At 53.1% G+C, this 14,084-nt stretch overlaps 1 protein-coding gene across 9 annotated transcripts; it reads left to right on the forward strand.

The window, feature by feature from the left end:
• The first annotated feature begins 5,560 nt into the window (after nt 1-5,560).
• REPIN1 (replication initiator 1) lies at nt 5,561-11,476 on the forward strand. 9 transcript variants are annotated; one of them, XM_030931944.1, is made up of 4 exons: nt 5,563-6,360; nt 7,103-7,300; nt 8,190-8,334; nt 8,678-11,476. In XM_030931944.1, the coding sequence occupies exon 4, from the start codon at nt 8,692-8,694 to the stop codon at nt 10,393-10,395; it is 1,704 nt and encodes a 567-aa protein (XP_030787804.1). In that variant the 5' UTR covers nt 5,563-6,360; nt 7,103-7,300; nt 8,190-8,334; nt 8,678-8,691; the 3' UTR covers nt 10,396-11,476. The 9 variants fall into 9 exon arrangements, with proteins under 9 accessions (XP_030787800.1, XP_030787799.1, XP_030787804.1 ...); XM_030931946.1 differs by having other exon boundaries at nt 6,297-6,433; XM_030931940.1 differs by lacking the exon at nt 8,190-8,334 and having other exon boundaries at nt 5,561-6,433; nt 8,681-11,476.
• Nucleotides 11,477-14,084: the final 2,608 nt, after the last annotated feature.

The following is a 14,084-nucleotide window of genomic DNA, read 5'->3' on the forward strand; positions in this document are numbered from 1 at the left end:
TTCTCTTGGTGCCCTCCAGCTGGGAAGGCTCAAAGGATGGGGAATGTGTACCTGTGACTGCTACTAGTGAATTGCCCCCCATCAGGGTCAGTGAGGGATGTGCTTTCCGCTGCCTCTGCAAACTGTAAACCCCTGGAAATTAGCTGCGTGACAGTCTTGCATATTTGCTGTAGGGATGCGGCAGGAGATAACGGTGATGATAGTTAAGGGCAGGTTCATTAAAGCGAAGTCTCCATCTCTCCTCACTTGATCCTCAGTCTCCTCCAGCTTTTCCACAGTCATCCATCCAGAAATTACCAACAAGTGCTTGGTTTTACTTTGTAGTAAGTACCAAACCAAGAGATGTTTCTGTAGTTAAATGAGCATTAAAAGTCTCCTCAACACCCTCTCACATTGTGGGAAAACTGCATGGACCACCTCTGCCTGACTCATGATGAGGTCGGGCACCTGGCACAGTGGCAGATGGTGGGCACTGATTAAATATTTGTTGCATGTATGAGCAAGTCCTGTAGGGGGAACTGGAACTGTATGTCTGCAAGAAGTGGGTGCAGTTTTCCATCTTCCAGATACAGAGCTGCTTCTAAACAATACTTGGGTGTCTTCATAGAGGATTTCTGGAGACACTGTTTCTGTCACCCCCGGCATGGCAGCCCACTTTGCATCTAATCCGATAATGGGAGCCAGGCACTGTTGGAGGGGAAAATGGATCCTCCCAGGGGCCCTATCAATATTCGCTGTCCAGTGGGCCCTTCCTGTCCAGCCCTTTCTCTAGCTAGATTGTCAAAAGCTGAGACCGTCTCCACTGGGCTAGGCCATTGGGCCATTTGGCTGGTTGCTGGGCCATCCTCTAAGACATTTTGAAGGGTGAAGTCTCAGATACCAAGGCCTTAAGCTTCCAGCTGGCATAAAGGCTCAGGAATCCCTCCACAACTCCTTCGCCACTCATTTTCTTTCTGCAGAGCGAAAGCACAGTCATACTTAGTTTCCTCTGGCTATGCCTAAAGAGGAAGTTACAGCAGGTGGTTAACTCCTGACTGGGAGGAGAGACATTTCCTCTAGTGGAGGCTGGGCAGAGAGGAGAAGGTTAGGGCCTTGTTTAAATGAAGTACTTTTCTGTTATGAAAGACGGATTACAGACAAGAAGTGAGTCTATGAAGGGAGTTCTCCTTCGCAGGCTCTTGCAGGAAGGTAGGAATCAAGTTGAATTTTAGGAATGGAGAAGCATTAGATGTCCAAACTCACTCATTAACCCCGGGGGATCCGACACTTACTCTGTGCCTGGGCCAGCACACATGCAACTTTAGTGGTTAACACTGAGGACAGAGGGGCACTACTTGAGTTCAAATCAGCCACTATCCAGCTGAGTGGCCTTCAGTAAGTTCCTGAACATTTCAGAGTCTCGGTTGTTACGTTTGTAAAATAAGGACCAGAAGAGTATTGCATAGGGTTGTTGAGTGGATTAAATAAGATATGTATGTGAGGAGTTTATCACCATGCCTGACACAAAGTAAAGCCTCCCAAAATGTTAACTATTAAATTACTAAGTAGGTAAAAACTGGAGCATCTTCTTATCGCATTGTTGGTAGAAAAATTCATTCTTCCATAACTACTAAACTTTGCCTATATTCTACAGTATGCTATGACGATATTTTCAGAACCCCCAAACTATATGATATGACAAAGATTTTTTTCATATTTGTGAATTTTATTTTGTAAAGTATAAAAGTCGGGCTGGGTGCCGTGGCTCACACCTGTAATCCCAGCACTTTGGGAGGCTGAGGTGGGCCGATCACCTGAGGTCAGGAGTTCAGGACTAGCCTGGCCAACATGGTGAAACCCCATCTCTACTAAAAATACAAAAATTAGCCAGGTGTGGTGGTACGCGCCTGTAATCCCAGCTACTAGGGAGGCTGAGGCAGGAGAATCGCTCGAACCTGGGAGGCGGAGGTTGCAGTGAGCTGATACTGCGCATTCTACTCTAGTCTGGGTGACAGAGCTAGACACTGTCTAAAAAAAAAAAAAAAAAAAAACTTTAAAAGTTAAGTAGTTAATGTACAAATTAGTCAACTTGACTGGGATAGGTAAAATAAGACCTGAATGAATGGAGACCCATGAATCTTAAAGACAATCAGGTTTTTAAAATATTGACAAGAAATTCTAAAGTGCATTTTGTTACAAAACTGAACTGAGGTCTACTTGCCCGGTGCATTAAGAGGAAACACCAACACTGAGGTTTTGCATCCGGAGAAAGGAGCACATTTATCCGCAGGGCACCAAGTGAGGAGAAGCGGGTCATACTTAAGATCTGACCTCTTCAATGACTTACAAGCAAGGTGTTTTCTTTTTCCCAGCCGGAGTCTAGCTCTGCTGCCCAGACTTGAGTGCAGTGGCATGATCTTGGCTCACTGCAACCTCCGCCTCCTGGGTTCAAGTGATTCTCCTGCCTCAGCCTCCCGAGTAGCTGGGGTTACAGGTTCCTGCCACCATGTCCAGCTAATTTTTGTATTTTTAGTAGAGGTGGGGTTTCAATGTGTTGGCCAGGCTGGTCTTAAACTCCTGACCTTGTGATCTGCCCACTTTGGCCTCCCAAAGTGCTGTGATTACAAGCATGAGCCACTGGGCACGGCCACAAGCAAGGGTTTTTAAAAGCAGGGGTAAATTTCAGGAAAGGAGAAGTTATGGGCAAAATTGTGAATCGATACATGGAGGTTATGCACTGGTTTGGCCTCAAAGGGCAGGATATCTTGAAGGAGGAGCCTTAAAGGTCATATGTGAATTCAAAGACTCTGATTTGTGATAAGTTAAGGAAGCCAAGCTTTGTCTAAAACCTTGGGGTCAGCAGAAAGGAATGTTTAGGTTTGGCCCAACTTACATCAGGATCCTCAGGAAGAAATTTAGAACAAAGAACAGCAGAGTTCAGTCCTCAGCTCCCTCTTCTCTGAGGTCTACAGGCCAGAGCATCCATTTGGGAGAGGGGTCCAGGTTTCTGAAGAGCAACTCATGGACATATATTAAGATGTTTAGTTTCTATAGGGAACCAAGTATTTTGTGACTCTAACTTCCTTGTTTTAAGCTACAGTTACCTTCTTGTTTACTAGGTTGCTAGCTGGGTGCCTGGAATGTTCCTTGAGGGAATTCAAGATTTTCCTTTATTTCCATGCTTGCCCCCTCCCCACTTCCTGCAGGCCTCTAAGAAGAGCGCAGGCTTCACCTCAGTTTGGAAGAATAAATGAAGTGATTCTAGCCAAGAAGTTATGAAGAATAAAAAAATCCAGAATCTGTGTGTAGGGGAAGCACTTAAACTACTAGCTACCAAAACTTATTTTCTGTGATAAAGCTACAAACATTAAATGTAGTTTTACAACTCTAAGTTTTGGCACATTAAAACAAAACTTGCTCGCTGGGCACGGTGGCTCACGCCTGTAATCCCAACACTTTAGGAGGCCAAGGCGGGCAGATCCTGAGGTCAAGAGATCGAGACCATCCTGGCTAACACCGTGAAACCCGTCAAACAGGCCGGGTGCAGTGGCTCAAGCCTGTAATCCCAGCGCTTTGGGAGGCCGAGACGGGTGGATCACGAGGTCAGGAGATCGAGACCATCCTGGCGAACACGGTGATACCCCGTCTCTACTAAAAAATACAAAAACTAGCCAGGCGAGGTGGCGGGCGCCTGTATTCCCAGCTACTCGGGAGGCTGAGGCAGGAGAATGGCGTAAACCCGGGAGGCGGAGCTTGCAGTGAGCTGAGATCCGGCCACTGCACTCCAGCCTGGGTGACAGAGCGAGACTCCTTCTCAAAAAAAAAAAAAAAAAAGAAAAAACTATCGGGGCATGGTGGCATGTGCCTGTAGTCCCAGCTACTCAAGAGGCTGAGGCAGGAGAAGGGCGTGAACCCGGGAGGCGGAGTTTGCAGTGAGCCGAGATTGCGCCATTGAATTCCAGCCTGAGAGACAGAGCGAGACGCCAGTCTCAAAAAATAAATAAATGAATAAATAAATAAAAATAAAATAAAAATAAAACAAAACTTTCTCATGCTTGCTTCAGCAGCACATTGACTAAAACAAAACTTTCTCACATCAACAACTGAAAAGGTAGGCTGGATGCAGTGGTTCACATCTGTAATCACAACACTTTGGGAGGCTGGGGCCGGAGGATCACTTGAGTCCAGGAGTTTGAGACCAGCCTGGGCAACACAGTGAGACCCCATCTCTACAAAAGAAAAAATTAAAATAAAATAATTAGCTGGATGTGGTGATGTGACCGTGTAGTGCCAGTTACTCAGAAGCTGAGGTGGGAGGATTGCTTGAGCTCGGGAAGTCCAGGCTTCAATGAGCCATGATCGTGCTACTGCACTTCAGCTTGGGTGACAGAGTGAGACCCTGTCTCAAAAAAGAAAAAAAAGTTAACAAGTTGAAGTATAAATGGAGGAAATACATCTGCAACAAACATGACAAGTCTTTAATACCTGTACTTTATGAGTGCCCCCCAAACAATAAACCAACTTCCCAACTTTTAAGATGGGCAAATAGAAAATTGGGCAAATGGACATAAACAAATTCACAAAAAGGAAAAGAAAACTGACAAAAAATAACCATGTGAAAAAACAATCCAGCTAACTAGTACTCTAAGAAATGCATGTACAAAAGATGAGAAATAACCATTTCAAACTAATTTTTTTTTAAAAAAAGTCTGTGATGTCAAGTATATGGAAAATGGGCATTTCTCAGGGAAAACTAATAAGCTTTCCTGTAAGATAATTTAGAAAACATTTAAAAATATACTCCTTTTATAAAGCCATAATCATGTTTAAAAGAATAATAATGGCCGGGAGCGGTGGCTCAAGCCTGTAATCCCAGCACTTTGGGAGGCCGAGACGGGCGGATCACGAGGTAAGAAAATCGAGACCATCCTGGCTAACACGGTGAAACCCCGTCTCTACTAAAAAATACAAAAAACTAGCCGGGCGAGGTGGCGGCCGCCTGTAGTCCCAGCTACTGGGGGGAGGCTGAGGCAGGAGAATGACGTAAACCCGGGAGGCGGAGCTTGCAGTGAGCTGGGATCCAGCCACTGCACTCCAGCCTGAGTGACAGAGCGAGACTCCGTCTCAAAATAAATAAATAAATAAAAATAAAAGAATAATAAAATGGAAGAAAATTCACAAGATCGTGTTAAGTGAAGAAGGCAGAATACATCTTTGCAAGGCATTATCCCAATTATGCCAGACATGCCATGGATATACATAGAGAAAACACCGGAGACAACATACCAAAATATTAAATATACTTGACTCTAGGAGGTAAAACTGCGTGTTTCATGTTCCCCTATTTCCTATTTATGCAATAGATTTAAAAAGTGTTTTTACGACTAATTATACAATTCAAACATTGCCTATGTTGAAAAGCATGAAAGTACATGAAATTGTACTACCCTGGAAACCCCAGGAAGTGTTTAGTTTGGAAAGCCAGGGCCACCTGCTAGTGGGTGAGTCATGGGCACAGGCTCGCACCTGCCACCGCAGACGCCACACAGGCTGCTGCGCCTCTCCAAGCGAAATGCCCCACGTGTGCCAACGGCCACCTCAGCCGTCGCCCTGCGCCTGGCCCGCAGCCAGAGGAAGCCCAGCAACTTCTGCTCTTTCTTAATTTCTGGAAAACAGGGAAGAGGGGCCTTTTCAAAGTTCGCAGGATCGGGCCATTTTGTGCTCCACTTTGGAACAAATCGGAAGCTAGGGACTTCCAGATGCGCCACCGCCGTCCCGGGATCGTCGCTCCCGCAAGCGTCCGCACTGCGGCCGGGGTGCGCGGCCTGAGAAAGGCCCGGGGCACGACGCTCTGGGGGCGGCCAGAGCCCTCTTTGAAGTCTGCCGACGGGTTCCGAGCCTCTCATAAGCCAGCCAAGACCGACCAGCCCCGGTGACCACAGGCCAGCCACGCGGTCGCCCGGGGACGCGCGTGCTCCGCAGGGACAAAGGGTCGGGAAACTTGAGCTCCGGCCAGTCCCGGAGAGACCCGGGCTGGTGGTCGCCATGGCAACGGAGTCGGGCCCTCCGAGATCCGCCGCCTTGCTGCAGTAGCGGCGGGGGTGACCCGGCCCGCTCTGGGTGCGGGCCTGCGCCCGGGCCCCGGCCGTCCCATCCCCGCCCCCAGGCCGCGGCCGCGGGAGCCGGCGACTGACCCTCGGCAGCTCCTGTAGTCACGTGGCGCTGGGAACCCGGCGGGGGGAGGTTGGGGACGGGCCTGGCAGTTGTGAACTCGAACCTGCCGCTGTCGCCGCGGCGGGGCGGGGAGCGGGAGTGGGCCGCGGAGGCCGGCCTTCGGGCTCCATGGACGGGCGCCGCGCCCCTGCACAGCCCGCCGCAGAGGTACGGCCCCGGCAGGGGCGCGGGGGGCACCGCGGGCCCGCGGGGGGCCGCTCCACCTGCGGGGCGCGTGACCGTGAGTGTGCGCGACCGTGTGTGAGTGCGCGGGGGGGACGCTGCTGGATCTGCGGGGGTGGGGGAGCGCACCTGCGCACAGGCTCCGCGAGCTGCGCCGTGCGTGGGACCCGAAATGGCTCACTCGCAAGAACGGGACCTGTGTGCCCGGGAGCGTGGACGGAGGACACGCATCAGTACAAAAGGGCGGTGTGGGAGTTCTGCCACCCGCGGGCAGCCACGATGCGGAAGGGGATTCTGACTGAGTCCTGGTCACAGCAGCTGGCCCTGCGCAGCCCCATGGGAAATAGGCCTGGAATTCCTGTCGGGAGGAGGTTGAGGGAAGGGGAGCCAGCAGGGATTCCAGAGTTCCTGCCATAGGCCGGCCTTTGGCCATCAGGGAAAGCCCAGACTCTGGCCACAGAATGGAGAATTCGTTCTGTGACCTTAGCAGGGAAGGAAGTGATCCCCAAAAGTGATCCCCAAAGACAGCAGTGTGCTTCCTTGTTGAAGGGGCACTTTCATTTATTAATCCAATGTCCATTAAGGTCACTCTGCCAGGCAGGGTGTGGGGCTTATGGCTGGTGCTTGTGGCTTTGTGGGGGGAGGGGTTGTGGCTGGTGAGGACACAAAGCTGACTGCCCTAGAGGAGCTCAGAGCCTCACTCCTGTTTTCTCTCCCCTCCCCACAGGTAAGGCTGGCCTCTCTGCAGTCAGAGGTCTGAGCTCTGCCATGGGGGTAGGGGTGTCTTTATTGCTGCAGTTTTCTCTGACACCTGGGGGCTACCGGAGTGTGGGCCGAAGCAGGCGCTGCAGCCGCGGAAGTATTCCCAGGAACATCCCCAAGAGGAGCTGGAAAAAGCCTCATCCCCAGCTCTGCAGTCTCCAGGGTAGAGTCTGTCCTTTGCTGTGCTCCCAAACCACTCCACAACTGGGGTGCACAGGCGTCCCCATCCCGGCGGAAAGAAATGGCCCTTTCTCATATCCTGGGGTCTTCCCTGTGCACAGTCCGACACTGGGAATGAGTGACCTTTGTGTTCCCTGAGAAGAGAGTGGGCTCTAGGGAATTTAGAAGGATGTATCTGGAGCTTGTGAGCAGGCACAGAAGGGCCCTTAGGAACCTAACTGCTTCCTTCCTCCTTCCGCGGAGGAGGCTCCTGTGCAGGAGTCTGGGCTCCCCTGAGCTGTGGAAGAGCTGAACACGGGGCAGCCCCTGGCGAGGCTGGGGCAGGACCGGGCAGGGGACCGAGATTGCAATCTCATCTTCCCTCCCCTTCTCTTGCCCCAGTTATCTCCAGCACCCCGAGGGAGGCAGAGTCAGTGATCAGACCCTGAAGGCAGCAGGCTGTGGGTGTTCCTTGGATTCAGGGAGAGCATTCCTTCCTGCAATGTCCTAATTTGTGTGGGTGGAAGAAGGCAGGCGGGCAGAATGTGGGCACAGTCTGGGCAGGCAGTGGTCTGGCGTTAGACTGGTGGGAGTAGCACCCAGGGCTCCGCTTCTGTTCCCGGAGAAGGGCTGTTCTCACTTGTCCTCCAGCCTCCTGCAGAGACTGCAGTTAGTAATGCTGCAAGTGCCTCCCCTGTGGGGCTAGGAATGAAAGGCTATAGAAACTTTTTTCTCTGAGATCTTTGCAAACCCAGGCATTTTAGAGGAAAGAGCACTGGCCTGGAAGTTTAAAGACCTGTTCCCCAGTCTTGGTTCTGCTGTTGGCTTACTGTGTCACCTTGGGCAGGTCTCCTCATCTTTGATGCCTCACAGTTGCTTCATCTGTCAAACAGGAAGCTCAGTGTCTGCTTGTCCAGCTTCACAGAGTTGCTGTGCAGCTCAGATGTGGCATAGAAAATAGCAGACACAGGGAGAGGGCAGCAGGAAAGCGCTTGGAAAAGCATAAGGCACTGTAGGGAGCAGTGGCCACATTTTCTGGTGAGTCCTGTGGCAGGAATGTTTGTGCATTCAGCACTGGAGCATTTACTCCCTGTCTGACCCTGGGGTAGCTGCCATGAGGGAGATTCTAGTATCAGAGTCCCTCCCTTCTGGAAGTTTCCAGGGCAATAAAGACATAAGACAAACATCCTTGAAATGTTATCTAAAAATCCAAGATTGAAGTAATACGTATCACACAAGGAAACAGGAGAGTAGTCTAGCTCCGTGTCCAGGGTTCTAGGGGTTCATAGATGGCAGCTCCTGTCCGGGGCTGAGGTTGGGAGGGGAAAAACAGGGGCAGGGTGAGTTGGTCTCTGGAGTGACTGTGCTTTTCCACCCTCAGCAGAGGAAGAACCGATGCTGGAACGTCGTTGCAGGGGCCCCCTGGCCATGGGCCCGGCCCAGCCCCGACTCCTTTCTGGGCCCTCCCAGGAGTCACCCCAGACCCTGGAGAAGGAGCCCCGCAGGCTGAGGCAACAAGGCACGTCAGTGGCCCAGTCTGGTGCCCAAGCCCCAGGCAGGGCCCATCGCTGTACCCACTGTCGAAGGCACTTCTCTGGCTGGGTGGCTCTGTGGCTTCACGCCCGCCGCTGCCAGGCCCGGCTGCCCTTGCCTTGCCCTGAGTGCGGCCGTCGCTTTCGCCATGCCCCCTTCTTAGCACTGCACCGCCAGGTCCATGCTGCTGCCACCCCAGAGCTGGGATTCGCCTGCCACCTCTGTGGGCAGAGCTTCCGAGGCTGGGTGGCCCTGGTTCTGCATCTGCGGGCCCATTCTACTGCAAAGCGGCCCATCGCTTGCCCTAAATGCGAGAGACGCTTCTGGCGACGAAAGCAGCTTCGAGCTCATCTGCGTCGGTGCCACCCTCCCGCCCCGGAGGCCCGGCCCTTCATATGCGGCAACTGTGGCCGGAGCTTTGCCCAGTGGGACCAGCTAGTTGCCCACAAGCGGGTGCACGTAGCCGAGGCCCTGGAGGAGGCCGCAGCCAAGGCTCTGGGGCCCCGGCCCAGGGGCCGCCCCGCGGTGACCGCCCCCCGGCCCGGTGGGGATGCCGTCGACCGCCCCTTCCAGTGTGCCTGCTGTGGCAAGCGCTTCCGGCACAAGCCCAACTTGATCGCCCACCGCCGCGTGCACACAGGCGAGCGACCTCACCAGTGCCCCGAGTGCGGGAAGCGCTTCACCAATAAGCCCTACCTGACTTCCCACCGGCGCATCCACACCGGCGAGAAGCCCTACCCGTGCAAAGAGTGCGGCCGCCGCTTCCGGCACAAACCCAACCTGCTGTCTCACAGCAAGATTCACAAGCGATCCGAGGGGACGGCCCAAGCCACCCCCGGCCCGGGGAGCCCCCAGCTGCCAGCCGGCCCCCAGGAGTCCGCGGCCGAGCCCACCCTGGCGGCACCGCTGAAACCGGCCCAGGAGCCGCCGCCCGGGGCCCCGCCAGAGTCCCTGCAGGACCGGGCCGAAGCGCCCCCCTCCCTCTACAGCTGCGACGACTGCGGCAGGAGCTTCCGGCTGGAGCGCTTCCTGCGGGCCCACCAGCGGCAGCACACTGGGGAGCGGCCCTTCACCTGCGCCGAGTGCGGGAAGAACTTCGGCAAGAAGACGCACCTGGTGGCGCACTCGCGCGTGCACTCCGGCGAGCGGCCCTTCGCCTGCGAGGAGTGCGGCCGCCGCTTCTCCCAGGGCAGCCACCTGGCTGCGCACCGGCGCGACCACGCCCCGGACCGGCCCTTCGTGTGTCCCGACTGCGGCAAGGCCTTCCGCCACAAGCCCTACCTGGCGGCGCACCGGCGCATCCACACCGGCGAGAAGCCCTACGTCTGCCCCGACTGCGGCAAAGCCTTCAGCCAGAAGTCCAACCTGGTGTCGCACCGGCGCATCCACACTGGCGAGCGGCCCTACGCCTGCCCCGACTGCGACCGCAGCTTCAGCCAGAAGTCCAACCTCATCACTCACCGCAAGAGCCACATCCGGGACGGCGCCTTCTGCTGTGCCATCTGTGGCCAGACCTTCGATGACGAGGAGAGACTCCTGGCCCACCAGAAGAAGCACGATGTCTGAGACGGTGGGCGGGGCGGTGTTGGCTGAGAGAGGGCTGGGGTCCTTCGTGGTGGGAGTTGCAGTGGCCTGGGGGTGCCTGCCTGGTGCTGGAGTAGGGGACAGTGGGAATCCCAGAGGGGATAGAAGACGCGGGGAGTGATCTGGGTGGGCCCTGTTAGCGAGAGAGGTCAACCCCGGTGGCTAGAGAACCCACTTCCAAGTGCAGGGACGCCGGCCTCCAGGTGGTGTGTGCTAAGGTTCCATCCTGACTGCCCTGTGCCCTGGAAAAGTAGCAATAGCATCTGCCCCTTAGAGCCCTCTGGCTAGAGGAGCCACCAGTGGAAAGGAAAACCTTCCATCCTCTGGTGTTAACGCCTTAATGTCCCTGTCTTTTACTGTAAGTACTTCAGATCATTTTTGGAAGTAGGCGAGGTACAGTTCTGTAAATGAATGCTCTGGGCTAGATACAGCTTGGAGAACCTGCTGGCCTTGTTAGACAGCACTTGGGCCTTTGCCAGCAGCAAGAGGTGAAGCCGAGCCATTCTAACCTCTCCTTTCCCCTCCCACCTGCCCCCTGCATAGGCTCCCAGACTTGGAGAGACCCATCTGCTGTTAGCACTTCCGTCCTCGTCCTTCCCAAAGAGCAGACCCCAGGGCGTTTACTCCTTGGTCTGTCTCGCTTTATCTGTCGCCCCTCCCAGCACTGAGAGCCTCCCCTGGCTGTCAGCAGCACTGTGTCCAGGCTCTTGTCTGAACACTGCAGCCCCTCCTTTGCTCCTTCCAGAGCTCAGCATGTCATGGCAAGGACTGCCCCATTGGTGATGGAGGGCCAGCTGAGGGGAAGTTACCGGTGAGTTTCCTTTTCACCATTTCTAGCATATGGACACCTGGCCTCTGCTTGAGCACTTAGGTGACAGGAACTTCCCCACCTCCTGAGGCCCTGGATGATTCTAATTGTTAGAAATCCTTCCTTATAATGAATGAATTCTGCTTTCCTATAATTTCTACCTATTTGGCCTTGTTCTGTTCTCTGGAACTAAACAGAACAACCATTTATCCCCCCTTTTCAAACTAGAGAATAAAGATTTGGTTTTAGAACTGGTGGCTGGGGAGTATTCCTTTTTCCTGGGGAGCTGCGGCATGTCAGGAGGAGCAGCGGCATGTCAGGAGGAGCAGCGGCATGTCAGGAGGAGCAGCATGCTCTCCTCCCTAGAAGGCCAGGGTGGGTGGGGGGGTACTGTGGGTGGGACTCTGGCCACAGGCCACATGCCCAGCTTGTTGAGCTCTGGCACCCGGCCTCAGTTCTTCCCTGAGCATACCCAGGCAGTTGGACTAATTCTCTGGGTGGTGGGCCGAGGCTCCGGAGAACTGTGGTGGGTGGAATGCTCTCAGCTTGGTCCCAAGATTTATGTTCTTGGTCACTTGCCCTCCTAGGTGGGCCCAGTGACACCGAATCTTTCTCACCACCTGGGCCTTTATGAAACTCCAGCGAGCGCTATGAGCTCTTTTGAGGGGTGCTGGGTGTTAAACAGACTTTGGTTATACCTGGACTCTGCCTCCAGTAGCCCTTCAGAGGCTGGACAGACGAAGGAGCCTCTGGGAGGGGAGGCGGTTCCCAGCAGCTAAGACAGCACTTGGCTTCCACACTCCACACACCCGGGATTCAGCCTTCTTTGAGGTTGTTGTCAAGCCCAGCCTGGGTCCACTTGCCCAGTGTTTGCAAAGCCTAACACCGACAGTGAGATTTGCAGCCAGAGAAAGTGAGGCGTTTATTGTAGAGCACCAGGTGAGGAGAATGGACAGCTAAGGCTCAAACTCCCTGATGGCTTATAAGCAAGGGTTTTTAAGGCAGGAGTGGGGAGGTTTCAAAGTGAGTTAGAGGCTGAGGAATTTCTGGAACTTCCTTATCCATTTTCTGGTTCCAGTCTGTCTGAAGTCTACGCTGGGATTGTCACGTGGTGACATTGGTGGGGGTCCTGGTTCCTGAAAAACAACTCAAGGATATATGTCAAGATGTTATCTTTAGGCTGGGCGTGGTGGCTCATGCCTGTAATCCTAGCACTTTGGGAGGCTGAGGCGGGTGGATCACCTGAGGTCAGGAGTTCAAGACCAGCCTGGCCAACACGGTGAAACCCCGTCTCTACTAAACGTACAAAATTAGCCGGTGTGATGATGGGCCCCTGTAGTCCCAGCTACTAGGGAGGCTGAGGCAGGAGAATTGCTTAAACCCGGGAGGCGGAGGTTGCCATGAGCCGAGATGGTGCCACTGCACTCCAGCCTGCGCAAGAGAGTAAGACCTTGTTAAAAAAAACAAACAAACAAACAAAAAGGTGTTATCTTTAGTTTCTTTGAGGAAGCTAACATTCTGTGACTATTACTTGAGTGACTATTGTTTAAGCTATTATTACTTTCTTGCTTAGCGGGTTATTTATTTACTTCCCCAATTCCTGGCTGCAGGGCTAGCTAGGTGCCTGGAATTTGCCTTGAATGGACTCACATTTTTCTTTATTCTCATGCTTTTCAAGTGATGGGCAGAACCCAGCAGGCTCCTAGGAGGGGTCTCTGAGGCTGGGCACAGTGGCTCACGCCTGTAATCCCAGCACTTCAGGAGGCCGAGGCAGGTGGATCACCCGAGGTCAGGAGTTTGAGACTAGCCTGACCAACATGGAGAAACCCTGTCTCTACTAAAAATACAAAATTAGCAGGGCGTGGTGGTGCATGCCTGTACTCCCAGCTACTCAGGAGACTGAGGCAAGAGAATCACTTGAACCCCAGAGGCAGAGGTTGCAGTGAGCTGAGATTGTGCCATCGTACTCCAGCCTGGGCAACAACTCTGCCTCAAAAAAAAAAAAAAAAAAGAAGAAAAGAGGGTCTCTGCTCCATCTCAAGGTCAGGTCAGACTTTTCAGGTGTCAGTTGCTAGGCAGGAAAGGGGGGCTGATTTGGTTCTGTCCTACAGAGTCTCCCTGGCCGGCCTGTTGTAGGACTCCCAGTTTCTGTGAGCAGTCACCCTGTATGCATCCCTGAATTGGTGGTTTCATACAAATTTGAGTACCTGTTTTTACCAGGCATTAATAGGTTCTTTTCTTGCCTGTGTTAGTAATTTCTGCATATATCGCCAGCATTTGGCACAGAGCACGTAAGAATAACCACAACTTGTTGACGTGAGTGGCACCTGGTGAAGTTTACCTAAATTATCTCATGAGTCCTTGTGTGGGAGGTAGTCTTCTTTTATATATGAAAACATTTGCCCACAGTCATATAACTGGTAATCACCAGAGGCGGATTCAAATTCAAGTCTGTCTGACTCCTGAAACCTGTGCTCTTGACAACTGCTGTGTACTTAGTGGATGAATGCTGTGTGCTGCTGTTTTTGGTTAAGATAAGTATTAAATGCCAACTGTGTGGGTGGGGCTTAAAGTGTGTAGGATGGAAAGAACAGCTTCAAAGCTCCATATTTGTTTATGGGGTCACTTAAAAACCTGTGTAATTGATGACAAATTATCTGTCAAAGCCTGGGAGCAGAGGGTGTGGTCTCAAGAAAGCCCCAGTCACATTTTTTCTCTTTGAGGGAACACAGGGTTTCCAGGGAAGGGGAGATGGCCAGGAAAGAGTAGGCCGATGTCTGGAAATGATGGGCAGGGAGCAGGGGCAGGTCCTTGGGTTGGCATCTAGGTTAGTATTGGAGGTATTAGGGACAAGGATGAGGGT

The sequence above is a fragment of the Rhinopithecus roxellana genome, chromosome 6 (genome assembly GCF_007565055.1).
Source record: "Rhinopithecus roxellana isolate Shanxi Qingling chromosome 6, ASM756505v1, whole genome shotgun sequence".
NCBI lineage: Eukaryota > Metazoa > Chordata > Mammalia > Primates > Cercopithecidae > Rhinopithecus > Rhinopithecus roxellana.